Source organism: Melanerpes formicivorus, unplaced genomic scaffold (genome assembly GCF_026170545.1).
Source record: "Melanerpes formicivorus ecotype bairdi unplaced genomic scaffold, bMelFor1.0.p_v2 SCAF_3, whole genome shotgun sequence".
Lineage (NCBI taxonomy): Eukaryota > Metazoa > Chordata > Aves > Piciformes > Picidae > Melanerpes > Melanerpes formicivorus.
Window position 1 is genome coordinate 17,017,753 of NW_027142355.1, and position 24,825 is coordinate 17,042,577.

The following is a 24,825-nucleotide window of genomic DNA, read 5'->3' on the forward strand; positions in this document are numbered from 1 at the left end:
GTGTGATTAACGGATACTCTTCAGTCTCATTTAGAGAGTAAGTTATCCATGGTTTTACCAGCAGAGACAGCCATATCACAGTAGTGTGCCCTGCTCAGGCAGCTGTGGGCAGTGGTTGCTCTGTTACTTTCAATTTGTGATATTGTGGGTGAATTCTGATCACTAAGGTGGCAAAGCAGCAAAGTATTGATGGTAAATGTCAGCAAAGAGCAAGATTTCAGAGAAGAGATGCGAAGCTCTCCTTTATACTGCATTATCACCAGCTACCCTGTATTCAACACCCTGAAGTGGGATTAATTCATGCCTGTTCAAAACTAATCCATAAGCTCAGAAAACTGGGAAAGACACTGCAGAACTCGTGAAAGCTAAGAAAGTATTGTACAGGCACCAAAAAGCATCTCAGTCCTATCCTTAGACATGAATTTGCTTAGTTTAACAATAACACATGTGGTTGAAAGGGTGGTTCTGGGCACTTACTTTTATTGATTGCACTGTAAAAGTCAGAGTCTGGAGTAATTTCTTATATCTTTACTGCTGGATTTCTAAAATCAGTAAGAACCTAGAATTTAGCTCAAGCCAGACAAGATTAAATTATATCTTTAAAAATTGTTTTAGAAGTTTTGCTACAGCTATTTAAAATCAAAATATAGTTCTTTCTTTTGAAATAGCTGTATCCTAATGAAACATTCAGTATGTTTTATTTTTAGTTTCTCTACTGCTTTGACTAACTTACATCTTTCTCTATATTAATGTTGTGTTTCTTTTTTCATAAGATCTCTTGGTGAATGGTTATAATGGATCCTAATTTAGATTCCCAATTGGATTTTGAAAATTCTGAAGTTCAAATCTATTCTCTTTCTTCTTCCTTCCCCCCCTACCCCCCCTTGTGTGTGTTGTGCACTACAACATCATTTTAAGATGAGAAATTAAATCCACAAATAGATTTACAGCTAACTTTTGACAAATTGATAATCTGAGAATCTCTGGGTATAGAGGATGCTTCCATCCCCTTTTTCTATATATCTTTATTTTCTTCAGGTAAATCTGAATCTCTAATCTTCTGCTGCTGGTTATATAGAAAATGTCCAAGTTCTGAAGATTCACAGAATGCATTTTGTTGGAAGGGACCCTCAAAGTACATCTTGTCCAATCCCAGGCTTCCCAGGGCCACATTGAATCTGATCCTGAATGCCTCCAGGGACAGGGCCTCAACCACATCCCTGGGCAACCTGTTCCAGTATTTTACCACTCTCATTGTAAAGAAATTCCTCCTCATGTCTGACCTGAATCCTGCCTGCTCCAGTTTCAAACCATTGCCCCTCATCCTATCACAAGCCCTTCTAAACAGTCCTTCCCCAGCCTTCCTGTAGGTCCCCTTCAGATATTGAAATGTGGGGATGTGGTGATGCCTGCTGTAAGAAAATATTCTGTCTGAGAGTTAGAATAACCATGGTGAGATTTGTAGTCTCTGTTGAAAGTTAGAACTTATTTCCTGCTCATGTGTAAAGGACTGACTAGTTTATACAAGAATTTGCAGTTTGAAGAGATGCAGATGTCTTAGCTACTTTAACATGAAACTGTGAATTTACTGTGGCATTTGTCTAGTCTTACTAGCCTATATAAGGTCTGTGAAGCCCTCTAAGTTTTAGAGCAATTGCCACTTTGCTTGGCCAATTGAGTTCCTATCCACACAAAGGAGAAGTAACTATGGTAAGATTAAAGCACATTCATTTCTGACTTGGAGATTTTCTGCTTACAATTGCCTATACTAAAAAATATCTAAGTTCCAGCAGGAGGTATCTTGGTTTCCAGAGAGTTTTAATATTTTTGTATGGATTCAGTCTGGGCCAAGGACTGGAAATTCTGTTCTGGTGTCACAGAGCTGCCTGATAACACAAGTTGTCATCTTGCTTTACTTAAATGTACAGTAATAATCTGAATAGAAACTTATGTCAATGTCTCTTTCCTTGCTTCCTTGTTCTTTGGTTTTTCAAACAATTTCTTGGTTCTTAGGAAAAAAATTACTTAAATTTAAATACTTGTCATGTGCAAGGTCTTGCTGTCAATTACTTATGACGCAGAAATTTTCTTTTCTTTTAGAATTAGGAAAAGACTCAGCAGATTGAAGAGACTAAGTTTGACTGAAAATCATTATCGATGTCATCACTTGGCCTCTTTCTGGAAGGGAGGAAAGGTCTCTTCCCACCTCCAGCCCATTCCCTGTGAACTTTTTATGCACTTTATCAGGTGCTTGGTACTTTTTAAAATTGTAGGTTCAGTGATGTCTGGGCTGTCTAGCCGCTGAGCTACAAAGAACAGAAATGCTTCCTCTGAAACAGGACACACAGCACTGGGGCAGGATGCTCAGAGGGGTTGTGGAGTCTCCTTCCCTGGAGACACTCAAAACCCACCTGGATGCATTCCTGTGCAGCCTGCCTTACGTGATCCTGCTTTGGCAGGGGAGTTGGACTGGATGATCTCAGGACATCTCTTCCAATGCCTTACATTTTGTGATTATGTGATACCTTTTGTATTCTGCAAACAATACAGACTTTTCTTTCAACAGAGTGCTATTTGATGAGGTGCTCTCTTGCAACTTCTTGGAAAAGAATTGCTAAGTCAAGAAAATGAAGGCTAGCATTGCTTTCATCTTTTAGATCCATTTTCTTTGTTTCTTTTTGTATTTTTCAAATACTTATTCTTCTTCTTTGCAAATATTAGTTGAATGCATCTATGGAAAAAAATATATTTTTGCTTACTTATTCTTAGGTTTATGGACCCAGACAGAAAATCAGCTTTCATAACCAAGGAAAACATGTGAATCATGCCTTACTATAAAGAATTGTATTAAAACCAGTAAGAAAAGAGAAGATGGAAGATGTATGGTTTCATCTTTCAGAAAGGTCTGGTTTTACAACAAAGAAGATGCTTTTTATAAAACGTGACATAAGCAAGATAGATAATTCACACAAGACTTAGAGCCATGAGCTGTCAAAATAGTCAGCAGCAAAGTAGAAACAATTCCGCACTCTCAGCCACTCCAGGCATTCTTCTCAAGTGAACAGGCTTTTTTCTTTCTTTCTTTTTTTTTTTTTTTTAATTTGAAAAATGGGCCTATACTGCTCTGGGGTTCCTGTGGATAAAAGAAGAACAGACTCAAGCAGAACTTACTGCTGGGGATTAAATTCTAGGTGTTCCCTTTTCAAGTATGTGTCTAGAAGCAGAAATAAAAATGATGGAACATATTTGCCTCTAATTAACTTCTTTTAAAAATCAAAACAAAACACAGACCAAAAAAAAACCCCAAAAAAGTTCGTTATAGCTGGCAGCATTGTGAGAAACCCAGGGTCACAAAAAAGGCTAACAACAGGCTGCGTCTTCTTAAAGAGATGTAAGTCCATGAGAGCAGGTGAAAACGCTGATCTGCTTTGGAGAGTTTGCTACTGACAAACAGGCTGAGCATGTCACACAGTCTTCTGACAGAACCTTGCCTACTCCTCACTCTCACTTTCCTTGCTTCATATCTTCAGCTTTGAACTGCCCTCAAATGCCAGTTGACCAGTTTTCATGAAAGGTTTCCTGTCACTAAAAGTAAATGCTGCTCAGGATTGCTTCATGAAGTTCTGCAATGCAAACTCTGTTTCTAGTTGCATCTCTTGCAAACTAGCAACAGAATGGGGATCCATAAATGAGTGATCAAAGGCATATATATCTCAGGTAAGTTGTGATAGTTTTCTTTTCCTTATTCTTCTTCCTACACCATGATCTCATCCATTTCAGCCATGCTTGTATGTTACACATGGTTTTGACCCCACACTGAGCAGTGATACTTTGTGAAATCTCACAAAACCCTTTACAGAGAACTTACCATTTAAAGTGAGGAATGACAAAGCAACACTCATCTTAAACTGTGCTAGTGGAATTTCTTTACCCAGCAAAGCAATTCTGATGAAACAATTTTCTTTCATGTGCTCCATAAGGTTAGGCTACCATCTAATAGACTTTTGAAATCAGAGTTATCAAATAAAGAATCTGAGTAATTTCCTAAAATTACATGTCAGCTTAAAATAGTGGAAGTGTAAATAGCAGGAATAGCCAAAGCAGGATGTGCCAGCTATGAGACTGAAACACGATTCACAGAAGAGACTCAGATTATTGCTGTCTGCTGAGAGGAAGGACAAACTGTTCCTGTTGGATAATGATTCTTGGAAATGGGTTATTTGTAGCATTACAAAGGGCCATTTAACTGGAAATTAAGAGACTAGTGAAGCTAAGTTAAAAACAGCTTTGGGAAGTAAATTATTTAAAGTGTGAAAAAAAAAATTAGTCTAAATTACTGTAGGAAATTTAAATGTGGCATGGCCTATTAAAAGTGTAAAAGTGGGTATGGACCTAAATGAACCCCAGATAAGCAGATATTTAAATCAATGATCATACCCAGTTCAAAAGATACATAGAACCTATGAGTCAATTTCATTTCCCTCCACATTGTTGCTAATACCAATAAATAGAGTTTAGTGATAAGGAAAATTCCTGCTGATTTTAATTCTTTACAGCTAAGCAGCTAAAAGTTACTCAGTGCTGGCTCATACCTGCATCATGGGTTTTAGAGTGCTAGCAGTATTTCGATGCCTGTATCACAACATGTTTCTCTGTAGATTTAACCTGTTATGCTGACATTTCCAGAATCACAGAATGTTAGGAGCTGAAAGGTACCTCCAGATACTGTTCATTCCAGGCCCCCTGACAAAGAAGGATCACCTACAACAAGCTGCACAGGAACACATCCAGGTGGGTTTTGAAAGCCTCCAGAGGAAACTCCACAACCTCTCTGGGCAGCCTATTACAGTGCTCCAGTACCATCACTGTAAAGAAGTGTCTCCTCATGTTGAGGTGGAACCTCCTGTGTTCTAGCTTGTGTCCTTTGTTCCTTGTCTTAACACTGGGCACCAACACAAAGAGAATGGCACCTTCACATTGACACCCACCCCTCAGGTATTTATAGGCACTGATAAATCTCACAGCCTTCTCAAGACTGAACAGCACCCGGTCTCTCAGTCTTTCTTCATAGCAGAGATGTTCAAATCCTGCAATCATCCTCATAGCTCTCTGTTGGAGTCTGTCTGGTAGAACCCTGTTTCTCTTGAACTGGGGAGCCTAAAACACAGGTGTGGTCTCAGCAGGGCAGGGTAGAAGGGAAGGAGAACCTCCCTACACCTGCTTAATTCATCCTAGGATGCCTCTTGTCCACAAGAGCACATTGCTGTCTCATGGAGAACTTGCTGTCTGCTAGGACTTTTGTCAAGGGGTTATAAGCAGTTACGATGCCTTCTGAAAGAAAATATTTTTAATTGGAGTTCTAGCGTAAACTGACAGGCTCATTAGGGTACAACAGAGAAAATGTGATGCACTGTCCATCTACTCTAGCTATTCTAGCTAAGAGTATCAGCTCTGATAGCAGACCTCCCTCTGACCAGTCGAATAACATTTCACACAAGCACTTGGAAAGTAGCATCTTGGGATATCGCAGAAAAGCTTTTGTGTCATGATAGAAGATTTATAGCGTGAAAGATGAAATGCTCCCTGAGACAGGAGAAATAATAGGTTCTGAGTACATGCACTAGATTTGGGGATTTTCAGAAAATTATGTAATTTTTTAATTCCCAGAGGGTGGGGCTAAAAAAAACCCCTTTCTAGTACAGAGTTTAAAAATACAGGAAAAATAAACAGAAAATGCTGGAGAAATGTTCATTGCTTAATTTAATGACTGTATTTGGACCTTTATCTGAAACACATGGTGTTTTCTCTAAGGCTTTAATGTTTGCTAATCCAAGTCAATGCTATAGCAGTGCTTTTCTCCTGGCAGGTTCTTTATTTCTTTAGTTGGGTTTCTAATGTGTGCTAAATGAAAGAGAAGATGCATTTGGCATCCATCATCATGTGATGTTCAAGCAACAGTGTATTTACTTGAAGCTTCTCTTTCATGAGTGGAAGCATAGAAAAATGCATGGGACTACAATGACTTTAAGGCTTAAAATCACCTACTGAGCTATTTAAATATTAATTTACTGTTCTCTGAAGATCCTAGGAAAAATCAGAATAATTTTCCAGAAATCTTCTCTAGTGATGAAATATTTTCTTTGTTGTTGAGCATTGCATATTATGAGTTAATAAAGGACTTTGTTTTTTGTTGTCCAATCATTGTACCTTTTGGGGTAAAGCTGGCACCTCTTCCTCTGCAAATAACAAGAACCTCATTGAATTCTACCCATTAATCTATACCCATGTAGAGACCACAGCTCCATGTACTTCAAAACCTAACCAGTTATGTAGATTAGTACTGGCTGTATAGTGAACACTTTTATGTGCTCCAAACTTATTTCACTGGAAACTACACTTCTACTATTCTAGTAAAGCAGAGCTTGTGCATCTTTCCACTTCACATGGATACCAAAGGTAAATTTTGCTGGGTTTTGTCTTTTTTATTTAGGTCACTAGAAGTTATTAAAACTAAAGGATGTAGCTTATTCTTGTAAAACTATGAATTGGCATGAAAAGGCATTTTATGTAAGGTCAGTAAATAACTATATTGCAGATACATATACTGGTTTATATGCACATGACCAAAGAACAGATAATTATCAGCATAAAACTACCTCTTTAAATATTTGAAGAACTCTAAAATAATTTGTTATGTTTGAATCTGCCCAGAAAATTTTGTATAATGAAAAGATCCTTCTATGGGATACATTACTGACTTAAAAGGGAGTGGAGTGACTGGCAAGCTGTTGAATTTATGGAAAGCTGCGCCAGCATGTGCTGTTTATGTGTTTGGGGAGTGGTGGCAATTCTTTAAATGTCTAAAACCTAAGAATGTAGTTACTCAAGAATGGGAAAAGAAATCTTACGCTTCTCCTGCTTTAGAAATGGACTAGGCATTGACTATTTCAAGGACTGGAATACCTCTACTATGAGGGCAGGCTGAGAGAGTTGGGGTTGTTCAGCCTAGAGAAGAGAAGGCTCCAGGGGGTCCTTAGAGCTGCCTTCGAGTACCTGAAGAGATCTTACAGGAAGGCTGGAGAAGGACTTTTCATAATGCTGTCTAGCAATAGGACAAGGGGTAATGGTTTTCAGTTGAGGGAGAGTAGGTTTAGTCTGGATCTTAGGAAGAAGTTCTTCAGTGGGAGGGTGGTGAGACTCTAGAATAGGCTGCCTGGGAGAGTTATGAATGCTTCCTCCCTGGGTGTTCAAGGCCAGGCTGGGTGAGCCCTCGAGCAGCCAAGTTTAGTTGAGAGGCATTCCTGACCATGGTGGGCAGGGTGGAGTAGATGATCTCTGAGGTCCCTTCCAACCTAAGCCATTCTGTGGTTCTATGATTTACATTATTTCAAAACTGAGTCATCTAGGGGATAAACTATAATGCACAGATTTCTGTTGAATGTAGTGCATTTTAAGTGAATGCGTAATTTGGAAAAAATTCAGATTGTTTGTGCAAAACAATCAAAACTAGGCACTGCTCTCTCCTTGTGGCTTGAATCCCTTGCAAATTCTGCCTTTAAAGGGTTTAAAGGGTTGACTGTGAAACATTACTGTTTCTTTCTGAGGGGTGTGACGGCATTATGTGTTAGGAAGTGGGTTTCTTTGCAGATCACACTCATCTCTCACAGGCAGCAAGAAAATGATACTTCAGTATTTATTTCCAATTAATTAAATGCTGTAGTTGAATAATGGATTTTTTTAAAGTGGTGAATAAAGCCCAGTGTCTTCTGTTGTAGCTTCACCTTAATTTTTACACAGATTTAAAAATATTTATTTATTTATTTTACTGTTTAAAATTAAGTTTATTTGGCTTAACTGCTTCTGTATTAAAGTGATGGAAGTCCTTTTTATTCATAAAATATGTATATCATAGGTGCTGGGTTTTCTCTGGAGTGTTCTAAGAATGACTGAAGGTTCTTGTTTTAATTTTTCTTGTTTTATCTTGTCTTGGGGGGAAGGGGGAAGTAGAAGTGTGTTTCTGGTTTGTTTGTTTTGTTTGGGGATTTTGTTTTGGGTTTGTTTGTTTGTTTGAGGTTTTGTTTGTTTGTTTGTATAAATGCCAATTCAATTTCTGTTAAACAAACCAAACCAACCAAACCAAAACACAAGGAAGAAGGTATTGAGAGACTATGTCAAAGGAGAAAACTTTTTCTGAGGACCCTTAGGTAGAGAAGGACTGATGATCACTTATAACAGAATTTTTCCTTTCACCCTTGTGGAAATCTTGCTACATTAGGGACTAGGGCTGAAAAAAACCCTAAAGATTTTTCTATAAATTCTGTTCTCTGACAAACTCAGAGAGAAATAGGTATGCTGGAAAATAATAATGATATTGTGGATTATCTGCAATGGCTTTCTTAATAAAGGTCTTTGAAGCTTAAGAGACAAGAAAAAAGAAAAAAAGTTACTAACTTGCCAAGGCAACTGTTCCTGTCCATAAAACCATTTCCTAATGGTTTCTTTATTCCAGAAAATAGGCTGTAATGGGGATGAATACTACAACTGTGCAGCATCCCTGTAGGAAAGGACTTTCAAATTCATGATGCCTTGATATTAATTGTTAGTAAATTCTCTCCATTTTCAGAATTTTTGAACTGCAGGGAAAACCTCTCTCCTTCCTTCAACACTTCCTTCTCCTGCAAACAGCTCCATAGATTGAAAGTTGATTTGAGCATCTTTGGTGCTTTTTCTATTCAAGATCACAATCTCTTCTTGTTTTACCTACAAACTCCACAAATCTGCAATTAACTCATCTGGATTTTTCTTCTTACTTGAAATGCATTAACCTCCAAATGGTAATTATTGGCCCATCTCAGATAAATAAATTAGGACAAACTATTTTGGGCACAACAAGAAGCAGCCAAAACTTCTCACAGATCTGAAATCAGACTTCCCAAGCAGAAAGATAAAGGTACCCAGTAAATCTAGTAAAATTCATAGTAAATCTAACCTGGTTTATATTTTAATATTAATGTGGGCTCCCATTCCCATAACATTTTGCTGAGCCAAATGTCTATCCATATATAGCTTTTTGGCAAATGTAAAAGTGAAGAAGCTTGCATAACAGTTTAGTGGCAAGGGTACCTGAAGCCAACAGCTTAGCTCTTTCCTGTAATGAAAGCATATTTGAACCTTGATTCAAACCTGTATCACAAGCAAAAGGTTTTATCAATGCTTATCTATGCCAAAGGCATCACAGGATTGAAAGTCTCCACAAGAACTCTCTACAGACATGACACCTCAAAAGCTGGTGGTGGAGGAATAGAATGGGCCTTTCACTCATGGTGTCTGAAATAGTTCTATGATACCCTCTGGTCTCTGCCTGAACTGAGCAGCTGGATTCGAGCTGTAGGGTAAGACAATATGTAGGTGGGTGGATGCACATGTGTGTAGATACTTTATGGAAGAGTTCCTAAGGCTCTCATAAGAAACAACTTGTTACTTCTAAATATGATGTTTACAATGATTTGTAGTTTGCCTTTGTTAATTAGTTACTTCAACATCACACCAGTCCTTTTAATGACTTGTCGCCTATAGGGTATATTGGCTGAAGTATTTTTCCTTCTTTCTTCTCTACAACCTTCTAATGTTTTTTATTAAATTAAGAGCAGCCCTGCAGAAAAGGACTTGGGGGTCCTGGTGGATGAGAAACTGGACATGAACCAAGAGTGTTGTGCTTGTAGTCCAGAAGGAAAATGACCGCGTGGGCTGCATTAAGAGTGGCCAGCAGGTCCAGCGAGGTGATTCTGCCACTTTACTCTGCCTTGGTAAGAAAGACCTCACCTGGAGTGCTGCATCCATCTTTGAAGGCCTCAACACAGGAATGACATGGACCTAATGGAATGGGTCCAGAGGAGGGCCACAAAAATGGTCAGGGGACTGGAGCACCTCTGCTACGAGGACAGGCTGAGGAGGCTGGGGTTGTTCAGCCTGGAGAAGAGAAGGCTCCGGGCAGACCTAGTAGTGGCCTTCCAGTACCTGAAGTGGGGCTACAGGAAGGTTGCAGAGGGACTGTTTCCAAAAGCCTGCAGTGATAGGATGAGGGACAATGGTTTGAATTTATAAAAAATTTAGATTCGATGTTAAGAAAAAGTTCTTTAACCATGAGGGTGGTGGAACAGAGGAACAGGTTGTCCAGGGGGGTAGATGAGGCCCCATCCCTGGAGATATTCAAGGTGTGATTTGACAAACTGAACAATTTGATCTAGTGCAGGATGTCCCTGCTGACTGCAGGGGGCTGGAACTGGATAACCTTTGGAGGTCCCTCCCAACCCAAACCATTTTAATGATGCTATGATTCTCTGCGAGACCATGGTGTGCAATGGTATTGACAGAAAAAAACTTTCAATGAATTGTGAGAGCTTGGGAAGGGATTACAACACAAGAGAAGATCTGAGAGTCCAGTGTGTAAGTTTATTTGGATAATCCCTTAGATTCCATGGAAATAAACAAAAGGCTGCAGAAGTCAAAAGAACAGCGCTAATTTCAACCAGTTGAGATTCTGGCTCTTTATTTGTGACAAGGGGAGAAACTGAGGTATGATATTTAGGCTTGATGTACAGGTGCATACAGATAGAAAACAGTATTTTAGGAGGCTGATAGGAAAGTTATCGAGATTGAGCTGTACATGGAGCAAAACTTTCCTTTCCACTGGTGGTTTGAAAAATTATTTATGCTAGTGACTTTTGACATAACTATGCTGGGAGAGGAAAAGCAAATAGTTAATGTCCCAATTAGAATTCCAGAAACAAACGTGTAATTAGGATTTGTAACAGTACAAGAAACTTCAAGCATATTTAAGCAGACCAGCTTGCATGCACGCTTTATATTAAGCAATGACATGAAGAAAGCTGTACCATTTCTCAACAGAAGTCTGTGTCCTCCAGTGGAATGGAAGTGCACACATTTTGTTTTGTGATGTTTCTTAGCACGGTTTTAGATTATGGATTTATGTGCTGATATGGAAAAAATCAAGCAAAGTTCTTGATTATTTAACATTTACAGCACTTAATGGAGGGGTAAAATAAATAATTCAATATCACAATGAATTAGTAGACATGGCAAGAAGGATTTGGGATGTGGTTGGCTTCTTAACCATGTCTTTCTGCTCACCTCCTTCAGGCTTGACTGGTCCATCAGACATCACTTTCCTGAGGGCTAGTTGGCTTTGGTCTTTGTTGTCATTGGCTGGTGGAGGCAGATTGTCAGACTGAGTTCTTTGAATAGGGAGGACTCCTGCTATGCTGTGTCTGTGCTGCTTCCTGGCATGATTAGACTGACCGCTTTTATGTGCTGCTGTGGCAGTGTGGGTGAAATGGAAACCCAGAGTATGTATCCTCAGATGGAACCAGCTTAAATGTTATTCATGCAAACAGAAGTGGTTTTTTTTTCTGTATTTAAGTAAGTAGTGTTTTCAAACACCAAAGAGACACCACATGCACAGCATTAAAGAGTATTAAAACTGGCTGTTTCTTTATTAATGATGGAGACAAGGGAAATAATTTCCCCCCAGTTTTTGCATTATACCATGATAAATTTATGGCATATCCACAAATCCTAAAGACAAACACAATGATTCCATAGTCAGAGAGTTTTCATTTCCCATCAACTAAACCCTCAACTAGCAATCAAATACTGGTCTGAAGTATACTTGGGAGATCAATCCTTTTGAATGGAAAAAGTTTAATTTATTTATCGATTTTAAATTGTCAGGTGAATTCTATCCAGACCCTTAATCAATCCATGGCACAAAAATTACTAGGAAAAGTTAACTGACCATGACACCTGACTTAGGCTTCATCTCCCTTTGCCTTTGCTAATTTGATAACACTGTTGATGTCAATGGCTTTGTGTGTTAAATGACTTTGCATGTCATGTGTTCAGTGTTACTGTCTATTGCTCTTCTGCTTATCACTAACATGATTTTATCCAAGATACTACAAAGGTTGCTTTATATTTCCTTTCAGAAAAAAAAAATAGATATTTACAGTCATGTTGCAAAAATAGAAATCTCAGCCATGTAGTTAAAAAACTTTTTTCTATAACTTTAAATCTTTTCTGTGTATAGTTCTGTCTTTCCTGATTGCTACTTATGGATGTATCTTGTTAATGTGCTCTCAGTACTTGATGTGTGCAAATTGATGAGCTGGCAGCCGCATCTCTGCAGGTTTTGATTATGACATTGGTAGTCATTTAGTGACATCAAAACACCACCACACAATGGAATTCTTTGTGAGTCATGCACAACCATGGAACATCATGGACCATGAGAGAAGGGACTGATGGAGAAACAGCCAGTTTCACAGCAGTCTATATAAATTAAAGTAAATAAATAAATAAAAGACTTCTAAATACAAGAGTATATTATAATCATATGTATTCACACACAGGCACACAAAGAAAGACACTGAATAGAGTGAGCACAGTGTGCCAAGAACAGAAACAAACAAACAAAAATAGCCAAAAAGGGAAGGACAGCAGGAAAAAAGGCAACAGATGAACATTAAGCTGCCATGCTGAGGAATTTATTTGCGTCTTTTACTTGGTTGAAGGCGAAGCTGCTGGACAGCTGCTTCAGCAGCGGCGATGGCTGCCCCAGCATCTTCAAGGTGGGTTTGAGTGACGCTGGTTTTGCTTTGGCTGCGAGATGGACCATGAGAGCGCAGATGTCCTTCAGAGGAAGATTTGGAGCTCCCTGGACTGCTGTGGGATTTCTCAATGGTGGGCACCTGCATGTCTACCAGGAAAATGAAGAAGCACGTCTGTTGCATTTATTAAATACAGACAATTCCACTGACTTTTCTGGCTGCCTTCCAGAACACGGAATAAAGGTTCTGCTGCGTGATGCCATTCAAAGTCTCAGGATATATCACAATTAGGAAACTCTTACAGAGCACCATTTTCTACTTCCTCACTGTTCCCTGGTCCAGGGAGTAATTAATTTACTATTGGGTTTCCATCACCTACGAATTATGCCTCCTGTCTTGGTTCACAGTGGTAGATGATGGCATAGTCAAAAGAGTAATCTTTTTTTCCACTTTCTGTCTCTCTAATAGGTAGACACTAACTAGCACCACTTAGAGTGGTACCAAAACCACAGCTGATGCAAGCAGTTTTATTCTGAGGTATGCATAGGTCAAAACCATAGCCTAACTTAAAATAGTTTCTATACTGACCACTAATGTAGATACACATCTTACACATACATCAATCCCTAGCAAAACATAGCATAGATAGGAGATAGAATGGAGTCTTATCACTCTGAAGCTCTCATCTGGGTGCTATTCTGGGTGGGTTTTGCTTTGATATGACATATAAAGTGTTTTAAGTAAGCAACTGGCCGCTGTCTACTTAGGATTGGCTGATTGCCAATAGAGAGATGCTACAGCCCATTATCATTGACTGGAAATGGCACATTCATTATTATAGCATAATTGCTATTCTATAAAATATTAATGAGACATTTCCAGAAGAAAAATGCCATAGAATATTTAAAGAACATGAAAAATAGAGAGCTATATATGTATTGAACTTAGCCAAGGCTACCTGAAAAAATGAAAAGGACACAGATTCTAAAGTAGATGTGCAAAGCACAGAGTTTGTGAGCTGCTGTTTTAAGGACACAATTAGTCAGCAAGCTGGCTGGCACAAATTGAGCCAAATTATGCCGTGGATCTGATGAAATAATCACAGAGATAAATATGTTTGTAATAAACGTGTATACAAAGTTCATAGCAGTAACTTTATTTTGCTGTTAGAACTTACACATAGAAAAGGTATGGGAAAACATTTCATATCAGGTGCACCAAGTCATTCCTACCCTTGGAGGGGTCCGGAAAGATTCCATGACTTCTGCTTTTGATGACAGATGGCTTTGGAGATTGCTGGCTACTCTGCCCAGAATGAGATTTCCCATGATCAATGTTTTCACTCTGTTCTTTCAGAGGGTACCACCGAGGAGTGTTGTCAAGCTGAGAGATGCTGGATAACTCAATCAATACCTACAAATAAATCGAAGTACAAAATATGGACTGTATCTGACCTATTAATGAGTGTGCTCAACAAAAGAGCCTACAGGTGTGTTACCGCAAGTTGTAATCAAATATAAGAAGGGTATAAGGCTGTACACTGACAGATTCAGGACTCTCTGCCCATGCTCTGACCTCACCTGATATAAACCAGCTGTGATCCCAAACACATTTTTATTATCATATTGATGTGTATGAACTAAGGTCTTCTCAACAGGACCTCAGTAAGGACTACAAGCTTAGACCAAACTCATATATCCTGATGACTCCATCAGGGCATACCAAGACGGATACATGATAGTTTAAAGGGTAGCTTCAAATCTAGCCTGAAAAGGCACCTCATCATTCTGCCTCTATATAAACATATTCTGATAACATAATTGGGCAGTGTTCCATCCTTTTTGTCAGTGTTAGGAAGGAGACAAATACTTTGATATAATATGTGATATAATGTGTGTGACTGGTTCTTATCAATTTAAAAAAAACAACAACACACACATATGCAGAATTTGTAACAAAAAGAAACAAATATGGATGCCTTTGTACTTTAACAGTGAATCACTATAGATTAGTAAATCCCCTGGTGTGGGCTTTTGTCATAGCTTTGGGGATGACTTGCAAGACAGCATGGTTCAGATTGTTCCCAATAGGAAGTATAAGCTGGGGGCTCTGATTTTTAGAAGAGGGTTCACATTACATGGATGTGAACCATGATATGCTTCTTGCCTTCAGGGAGATGCAAGTGGTGCTGGCCCCATTTGAACAAGTCCTTAGAGCACAATTTGGATAAATCATATGTGAAGTTTTGGTGCAAGAATTCTCTGTAATCTTTATCCTGAAATACACCGAATAGTCTTTTCTGTTCCTTTATATATATATATATATATATATATATATATATATATAAAGAACTGATTTAATATTTAAATATTAATAATTTAATTAAAAAAATTAGAATGTTGTTTCAGAGGTTGAAAATACTGGAAGCCAAAAGTTTAAATCTTCCTGCAGAAGCAGCTACTGGAGCATCCATTTTCTAAATGTCATAAATAATGATGTAAATAAAGCCCAGCATTTGGACAAACATGCTGAACTCAACAAGAAGACTGATGTGGTATGCAGGAAATAAGCAATCATGCAGATCCTTCCTATCTATTTATTTTAGTAATTGTTCAAAGAGTGACACTGATTGCTCAGTTTTCTGGTTACACAAAGGGGAACTGGAGATGAACTGAGTGCCTTTTTAAATGAAATTCAGATGCAAAATAAGCAGAGATAATCTGAGTTACTCTGTATATGAGATATCAACTTTCTTTGTCTTCTGTTTCTAATTATAACCCTCTTTTGTAATAACATTTTTAATTACTTTTTTGACATTGTTGTCACTGATGGTAATTCTGTGCTACGTGAGCATATGTTTGTTTAGATAAAGAGCAAGGACACTTTCCATGATCACTCATGTCACACTATTAATTACAAGATTTTGCCATTACTCATCCTTTGGTAATGATATTACTATTTCACCATTTGAAAAACAAAATCTTGATCAACAAGACCAAATTACTCACATTAGCAGATACTTGTGCATGTGCTAAATATGGCTTGGTGGCAGTATTTAATTCTCTAATCCTTTACTAAAACTGTTACCTTCTCAGCCTTCCCATACTATGTTAGAAGCAAGGCAGAAAGATTACCAGTCATAACAGGAATTGCCTATTCAATCACCATGAAGGCTGTTAGTATCTCAATCTAAAAAAAAAATCCTATTTTTCAGTGAATTAACCTTGTGTTGAGTCCTAAATGAAATTGCCCACAGTTCAGCAAGATAAAGGGAAGGCATGTGTCATGTGTGAATGAAAGAACTCATGACCATTTGTTATCAAGTCAGCAGTAAAACTGATGTGAAATAAGTTTTACTTAACATACATACACATGCACACACCATACCTTGAAATAAAACAGTCTCCAAATATGACCATACTGTTAATCAGCTTTCTAACTAGTCAGAGTTAGAGAGGAGGAAGTAAGACACTCACTTCACCAAGGAAGTCATTGGAGGAGAATCTATCATAATCCCAGACAGTCACTTCCAGTGTTTTCTTTTTCAGCTGCAATATAAGTCAAAAGTTAATTAACTCCATTGTCATCAGATCAAGTCTTTATGGTGGTTTCTACTTATTATCTCCATCTTGTACCCTTTTTTCATAGTGACAGACAGCCAACTTTTGTCCTCCCATCAACCCTGATCTCAGAAAAATAATTTAGAGCTATTATTTGTTATCAAGACAAATAGGCTTGTACTTGGCCCTCTTTTAGGGATTTCCTTAAGCTGTTTTTGACAGAATGTTTGTCCACAAGATTCAAACTGATTTTTAGAGCACCATTTTCGTACTTCTGCAGTTTTTCTCATTGTCAGGTCTCAGTTGTCTGAACTCAGATACCTGCATAAAGTGTATTTGAATGTGAATTTCAAATGTATTATTTAAAACACACTATTTACACAATCTTATCTGTGAAGAGCAGGCTTTAATCCTCAGATTTTAGTGTAGTCAGTGGTCCAGATATGTAGGAGAAGTTGTACTGGTAGGTATTAATGACAGCCATCAGAAGCCATTGCTTGCAGACCTTGTTAAGCCTGATAGCTGTGTCAACCACTCTTACAGGCTACAGTAACAAAAAAAAAATCTTTTTATATGACAAGACAGAATAAGACAGAGAACCTGTTGACCAAAGCAGTTGACCTTATTGGAAAGACTGATGTGTGCTATTCCAGGCACCTCTGAAGACAGTTGGGGAGAGGATTGAATACTGATGGTGTATGCTGGGGCAAAAGGCTATCAGCTGTCTGGAGAGGCAAAAATAAATGTGTGTGGCTTGAAGGAGAAAGGACAAAAATCCTGGGGGTATGGGATGTCTGTGAAGTCAGGTTGAGAAGTCACAAGTGAGGAATTTGTTGGACATTATAAGAAAACCAGAACTTTTCACACACTTGAACAAAAGAGGTCAGAACCAGAAATCTTATGTGATAATTGAGGTAATTGTCACAGATTCATACAGTTCTTAATAACTTTAAATTGCCCATAAATAATAATTTCATCATCTCATTATTATGTATTTGAAATATCTTCTGCTCCTACCTAAATTCAGAAAAAGAGCAACTATGTCAAACCAATATCTTTGAAAAGCAAGTTAAAATCAGTTTTAAATCAGCACAGAAAGGGGAATTGCTAGTTTCAGCATCATCTCTGTACTCTTCAAGCAGGCAACAACATGACTCAAAAGCTAAGATTTAAAAAAAAAAAAAAAAAAGTAAAATTCAAGAGTAATTCTTTAATCTTTCTCTGTTTTCTTCCTACATAATTAGGCAACATTCTACTTAAACATTATTTTAAAAAAAGCATCATGTAAAAACAAAAGAAAAGTTGAACAAAAATATTCTCTTTTGAATATCCTTTACCAAATAGTAATAAGGCTGATTTCCTTGACTGAATAAAACTCCTTTAGTTTGCTGTTTCAAGGCAATGTTGAAACCGCAATGTGAAAAATAACCTGAAAAAAGAAGTCAAACAGCCACTGGTCCATGCTGCTTTTAGCCTCCTGGATGATATAATTTCCTGCTAGATGCTATGCCAAGGATACATATTTTTACCCTTTAAATAAGACGAATAGCATAAATACTTTTCAGAAATGCATTGTCTTAATTACTTCCATTTTGGAAGGATGCGTTGCCTTCTTGTTACAAGCGATGACTGTGCAAGGGCAGAGAAAAAGGAAAGGAAAAAAAAAAAAAAAAGATGAAAACCATAGGGTTTGAAGGACTTTTGGTGGAAAGGGGAAACAGAAAAGATTTCCAAGTAACTGCAACCATACATTCCTAGCTTCCTTGCATTAGTATTAAAATAAAACTGCTGAAAACTTGCAGTACTCAACAGTTCTTTGAGATATCTATTTTAAGCCTCTTAGTTTAATAGAGCTTTTATACAATATTATGACAATGAAAACCATCAGAAGAACCTTATTAGGCAGTGTGTATGAAACGAGACTTTAAGAGGAGGAAAATTTGCTTTTCAGAACTTATATTTATGTACCACTACTGAAAGCAAAGAACACTCAATGGCTAAGTGATTTTAAAATCAACCATTATATCATTGCAACAAAGTACGGGCCTGCCTTACATCATCCACTTTTAGGTTGGGATGTCAGAAATTCAGATTCCTATCAGTAATTTAACTGGCAGCAGTACTGCAATGTGTTGCAGAAACCCACTATCCATCTGACTGGGCTTTTGCAAGTGGGCAATGTACTGACAAGAAAATAAGTGTGTTCCTACAAGAAGGAAAGCAAGTTGTGAACATCATCTGGTTTCTAAGCCTGTTAAGAAAAAACCCTGTTACTAAGCTGAAACTAATTTCAGGCTTTGCACTGGGGAGGGGAACCAAAAAAACCAACCAAACAAAAACCCCAAAAAACAAACCCACCAAAAAACCAAACACCTAAAAGTGTACTAATGGATGTGAATTCCAGTTAGCTTTAGGCTGCTGTGGAAACCTGACATTTAAAGAAAACAAAGGAATATGCAGAAGAACCAATATTTTTTTTCTCTTATGGAAGACATAGCACCACACATAGGGAAGTGTCTGGTTTCTGTTTTAAATGCCTAGAGATCACTGGATGTTGATATGGATAATGTGAATCTGTGTAACTGACATATTTCATAGATATACCTGGAAAGTATCATGAAAGGGTTTGAATGAGGACACAATTTTAATGCAGTTTGGTGTTCTCTTGTGCTGAAAGTAAATTCATAAAATAGAATCATCATAGACTGTCTTAGTTTGGAAAGGACCTTAGAGGTCATCTTCTCCAACCTCCTCACCATGGGCAGGGACACCTCTCAACTAGACTTGGCTGCCCAAGGCCTCATCCAGCCTGGCCTTGAACACTCCTAGGGAGGAGGCATCCACAACCTCCCTGGACAGCCTATTTTCAGAAATAATATACAAGATCACAGTCAGAGTCAGAATAATTGATGAGTAGAAATGGAGGTGTTTTATTAGCTCGTGCATTATATTTATTTGTGCTTACATTCACATTTAATATTTTATTGTACTTTATATACTGTTGCGCTTCAGTTTGTGGGAAGACAAAAAGTCTTTTTCCACATTATGCAGAAACTTCATTTCTCTCGTCCAAGATGCTAAGAAGGTAAGAACCCCTTATTGATTCATAAGAAAGCTTTTCTTACTTTTGGAAATAAGATGTAGGATGTAGGCTGCTACACCACTCAAAGCTTTTGAAAATGTTACTATTTCTACACATACTACTTTCAATTTAAGAATGTGATCTATAGCAAAAGTTATTTAATGAATTATATCCACCATTCTGACAACTAAGAAATTGAGTCAATACATGAGGGGATCCTACAGAAAGGCTGGAGAGGGACTTTTCTTAAGTGTGTCTACCAATTGGAAAAGGGGAAATGGTTTGAATCTGAGGGATAGTAGGTTTAGACTGGATCTTAGGAAGAAGTCCTTCAGTACAAGGGTGGTGGGACTTTGGAATAGGTAAACCAGGGAAGTTGTGGATGCCTCCTCCCTGAGGGTGTTTAAAGCCAGGCTGGATGAGAGTTTCCTTGAGCTGCTGAGTCCAGTTGAGAAGTGTCCCTGCCATGGGGAGGCTGGAGTAGATGATCTTTGAGGTCCCTTCCAACATAAGGTATTCTATGATTCTATTTTGTAGTTTACACCAATGACCTGACCAGCAACAGAACTTACATCTTTTATCATATTCTTGGATCACTGAAATTCTTTCTTTCATGTTCTGAGTAGGTATTTGACTTGAGTTAGCAATTATTATATATTCATAATGTGTGTACTTGGCCTTCCTCTCACATTGTAATTATGTCTACTTTATTAATAACAAAAACATTAAATAACTAAATAGTCATACTTTGTTTTTTTTCCTCCAACTGTTCAAGTAGAATTTGCTACATGATAAAACTAGTCATTCTGACCTTGAAAAAGTCTGTTTCATTTCAAAGAGGGATCTATTTCCTATAATTTGCACTTTAATTTCAACTCAGTTATGAAAGAGAAAATTGAAATGAAAAATTGTACCACCAGCTAAAGTCTAGACAGTGACGCTAAAAGGATTATATTAGGAAATATTTAATAATGCTTATTTGCTGTCACCAAGTAACCCATGCTTTGATGGAGGGGAAGGAAATGCTTCTGTGAAGAAATTCTACTTATAAAGATTCATGAATTTATGTTAGGGTGTGACTGCTAACTCTGTATAACTTGGCGTGTGATGCAGTTTTTCTTGTTTGGAGACCAGAATACTCATGCTCAGCCTATTGTAATTGTCTTATATACATAGTATTGCATGGTGATTGTTTATCAAATTGTAGAGGGTACTTATCACCAGCATGGAATTATTCGGTGATTTATAACAGTGATTTCTGTATATTCTCTATGCCAGCTCATTGGATTGTATAGAAGATTCACTCACATTGCTATCTTAGCACTAGGCTCAAGCCATGCAAAGGAATTAAAGGACTATTCACACACTTGAAATGAGGAACAAGAAACATGAAACAGGAGGACAAAATTCACAATGTGGTGCTTGGATGTGGCTTGCACACTTACAACCATAATCACTGCAAACACTCTCAGAGGAAGGAAAAAGGAGGAGATTTACACATAAAAGCAAAAGTTCAAATGAACATGTGGTCAATTGAACATGTGACCTAAAAGCAATTTTCATCAAATAATGGTCAAAAAAATGGCATCAAAGGTATTAGGAGATTCTCTGTCATAAAAAAATCCCTGTCCAAGAAATCATAGGCAAAGATTGTTATGCAATTGAAATCATCTGACAGTCGCTGAATGTCTAAAACCCTTGTACTCTTAAATAAATTGTTGTGAAATGTCACAGCAGAATCTGAGCACAAATCCACAGAATGGTAGGGGTTGGAAGGGACATCTGAATACCATCTACTCCAACCCCCCTGCTAGAGCAGGATCACCTAGATTTAAATCAAGTAAATTGAAGAGCAGTTCTTAAATGGAAAGATCAGTTTGGAAATATTGCTAAGACTTACCAAATGTTTTCATAAACCCCAGAAGACTAAGGGTTTATACTGCAGCTAGACAAATGTAATCTTTTTTTCTTTTTCTGATGCTATCACTATTAATCACATCAATGAGCTACCATTTATGCAAGCCTACATGAAACTGCATGCAAAACATAGAATGATAGCAAACCACAACCACTACCTGCAACGGGACACCTCTAAGGTAAAGCTGAGCTATTGTATGTTAAGTTCAGATGAGTAGATTGCATAAGCATACATGCAAGTCACTCTGTGGGAAGGGTTTTACTCCGTGCAAAAATCTGTGTTCCTTACAATGAACAAGAAGAATGAATAATGGAAATTAAAATTAGGAAGATAATATTGAGGTCTTAGTGCTGTGTCGGAGAACTATATTAAAAACATTGGGAAATCTATTCACTAAAGAGTCTGGTTACTCAGCTTTTTAAAGATTAAACAGCCTTGAAAAGTTAAAGTATCAAGAACAAAACACTAAAAAATGCAAAAATATTTAGGAATATGTAAAGATCCATTATTTGATAAAATATGCTTCATAATTTGAACAAATGGACTGATCATCATTTTGTTCATTATGCCTTTTCAAATAACAAAAAGTCCCTTTGAAAGTGGAGATGGAGAAAAGGGGACTCAATTTCTTCATACTGCCTCAGTTAACCCTGTAGGTCAGTTAAAGTTAGGATGACATCAAGAAAGAGAAAAACCTTCTACAGACTTCTGTCTGAGATAAGAGTTAATGTTTTTGATAACAAGGAAATCAGACATATTCTGATTTTTTTAAGGTGATTCATATTTCAAGCCCATTGCTGCAAATTGCTGCTAAATGTAAATACCTATCTCCTCATTTTATAAATATTTTTTTAATAAGAAAATTGCAGGATCTGTGTTTTGTGTGAGACTGTATGGCTTTTGGAATGAAGAGTTGGCAATGACTTCTGCAGCTACTTCAGAAACTTATGTCTTAATTTACACCTTGTATTCCATTACATTTTATAAATTGCTACATCTTTAGTTATTATGTGATTATGAGTGCAGTCTCCACAAACCACCATTTTTATGAGTGGAAGACATAAGACAAGAGTATGGATATAGCAAGCTCTGTCACAAGCAAACAAATGCTTCCTAGTTTCCTGTAAACAGGACAAGATTTTATAGGGGTTCACAGGCCAGCCAGTAGCAGCACTGCCTTGGCAGTATGCACTACAGAACATACAAACAGAGCAGCAAACTGCACTGAACAGCACCACCAGGCACGCACCTGCTCCACGGAGATGTTCTTATAAATGACGGTCTGATTCCACTCAGGATTCAAGCTTTTCTGTATGTGCTTAGTTCTCCTCTTGTACTCAGCACTGAATTTGAACAAAAGAAGGAAACATCACATTAGAGAGCTTTTGTTTCTTTCAGTTCTAATGCAAAAAAAAACAAAAACAAAAAAAAACAAACCCAACCAAACCTACACACACCAAAAAAAATCAAAAAACCCAAACCGAACAAAAAACCCCACCAACACAAAAAAAACCGAACAAACCACAACACCATAGAAAACAACCAAAGCCAAACACTCACAACCCAAAAACCAGAAAAAGAAAAAAAGTGCATCTTCCATTTCTGCAGCAACTCAGGGATTACAGGAGAATTACAGCCTTTGGGTTTCTTTCCTTTATTGTACTTTCCTGACATACTCTTTTAAAACATTTTCTGATTCCTCAGTGGACAAGCTCTGCCTACAACTACTTCAACATAAAGTATCAGTGGGCACACGTACATATGCTTTGTTCTCTCATTGTAGGTGTCAGGGTCTGATTATGCATTGAAGCAGTAAGTATTACATTGGTTTCTTTTCCAAGACCATCCTCCAATATGCACTTTGAAGTAGCATAAATCCATTATATTTCTGTGTTACAGTTTCTCATTATAGGATTCTCATCCCACAAGAATCTTTAATGAATGCCATGGGGTAACTAATATCCTGTTAATGATAGAAACGCTAATTTCTTATTGATCCTGCTCCCTACCTATACTTTTAACTGTTGGAAACAAAAGAAGTGTGTGAAGCCTGTGACTGTTTTTGTCAATAGACATGAATTAAGAGTTTGCATAATCTGTTTTTTAAAAAGGGCTGGTAGTGCTTTCTATTGCACTTTGCTTTTTCCGAGTATGGAGAAAGCAATACGCCTTTACCAGAGTGTGTATTCATTTCGCTCTGTGAGTCTTGATGTCAGATTTGCTTCCATTCCTATTTTAATTTAAGTTTTAATGGACATCTTGAAAGAGCTGATTAGGAGAACATGAGAATCTTGTAATACTTTGAAAACCCAACAAGATACAAGCTAAAGAATTTTGTTTTGCCAGTCTGTAAGTCAGCTTCTCTTTGTTTTCTGTTCAAAGTTCCCATACATTAAAAGAATTTTATGCTTTATCTATTAATAATTTTGATATGCCCAGGACCTGTGTCTACCCTTTTAAACTCTCTTATAGGTCCTCTGCATTAATTTTTGGTAGTGTGCTGTTGAGAATAGAGTTTTGAGTTATGTTTCCAGCTCCAGAACCAACTAAGCAGTCATGATTCCTACAAGTAAAAATTAAACTTTCTTTACTGTAAATAACCATTTATATGGTCAAGCAGCTTTAAAGCCAGCTGGTCAATTATCTAGAATTCTATCTAGCTTTAGTGTCCATGCACTGCAAGGAAGGGAGAGAAAAAAAAATTCCATCTCATTTCCAAACAGTGCCTGTTTCTCTTTGCTGCAACAACATTCAAAACCTTGATACAGGTTCACAGTTAATTATTTTGCAACTTTCATTGGGTGAGAATAAGGTTTTAGGTATCTCTGAACTAGGTTCTTCCAGACTTCAAAAGAATTTTCACTATCATCAGAGCTTGTCCCTAGAATATTACCTAGAAATGGAATTCATCAGAGGATAAAGAGTAAAACCATGCTTCAATTTCCTGCCATCAAAACTCAAGTGAAATCTATAGTTCAGTGCACAGGCTTACCATATCATGCATGCATTTAAAAAGAAAAGAAAAGAAAGAAAAACACTCTAAGACAGCACACCCTACCTTGCATTTTGGACAACCATGACTTGTCTGCATACCCAACATTTACAGAGTTAAGAACAGAGGAAGCAATGTAAGAGAAAAGGAGAACAAAGATGAAAGAAAACATGTGAGTAAAGGGTAGTTTCTACTATCACAATAAAAAGAAATAGAGGCATGAGGAAGAATAAGAAGGAATGAATTTCAGATTAAAGATATTCAGTAGCAATTCAAGTTTAGGCTCTCAGAAATGGCTTTGGCACTTTTGAGAATCTTTTCATTGTCATTATTCCCTAAAGTCCCAATTTACATGTAAAACTGTAACATTGCTATATCTTGAAATACTGAACCCAAACAAAACTAAAATCCAAATTCTTCTTTGCTTGACAGCAAGTTTGAACCTATACTTGGAGCTGGCTTAGACCTCTGCAGGATGAATGTCTTTCTAGTTCAGTCTTATTTCTGCATCAATGAATGTACCTGCAAAATTTGAAGTAAGATTTATTTGACAAGTATTTTACAAGACCCAAAGGTGCATTAAAAAGAGTCTCCAGATTTAAAAGCAATTCCCATTATATTCAGTAATAGTTTTGGGCTTGGTGCCA

The 24,825-nt window shown here is 37.4% G+C and overlaps 1 protein-coding gene and 1 long non-coding RNA gene across 7 annotated transcripts in view; one reads left to right on the plus strand and one right to left on the minus strand.

The window, feature by feature from the left end:
• The window catches only part of LOC137456422 (uncharacterized), a 39,268-nt gene extending 25,871 nt beyond the window's left edge, over nt 1–13,397 (plus strand). For all 4 annotated transcript variants that reach the window (XR_010991028.1, XR_010991031.1, XR_010991029.1 and 1 more), the window contains 3 exons: nt 2,101–3,717; nt 4,687–4,791; nt 5,867–13,397. This is a non-coding gene — a long non-coding RNA (uncharacterized lncRNA). The remainder of the gene's footprint in view (nt 1–2,100; nt 3,718–4,686; nt 4,792–5,866) is intronic.
• The window catches only part of PCLO (piccolo presynaptic cytomatrix protein), a 353,643-nt gene that overhangs the window by 34,122 nt on the left and 294,696 nt on the right, over nt 1–24,825 (minus strand). For 2 of the 3 annotated variants that reach the window (XM_068167817.1, XM_068167810.1), the window contains exons 16-20: nt 24,245–24,271; nt 22,436–22,529; nt 16,103–16,174; nt 13,859–14,039; nt 12,249–12,775 (exon numbers count right to left, since the gene is read on the minus strand). In XM_068167817.1, the coding sequence (XP_068023918.1) occupies nt 12,564–12,775; nt 13,859–14,039; nt 16,103–16,174; nt 22,436–22,529; nt 24,245–24,271 (586 nt within the window). In that variant the 3' untranslated portion in view covers nt 12,249–12,563. Of the gene's footprint in view, nt 1–11,151; nt 11,335–12,248; nt 12,776–13,858; nt 14,040–16,102; nt 16,175–22,435; nt 22,530–24,244; nt 24,272–24,825 lie in introns of those variants that run through there. The other variant, XM_068167826.1, reaches the window with a different exon arrangement.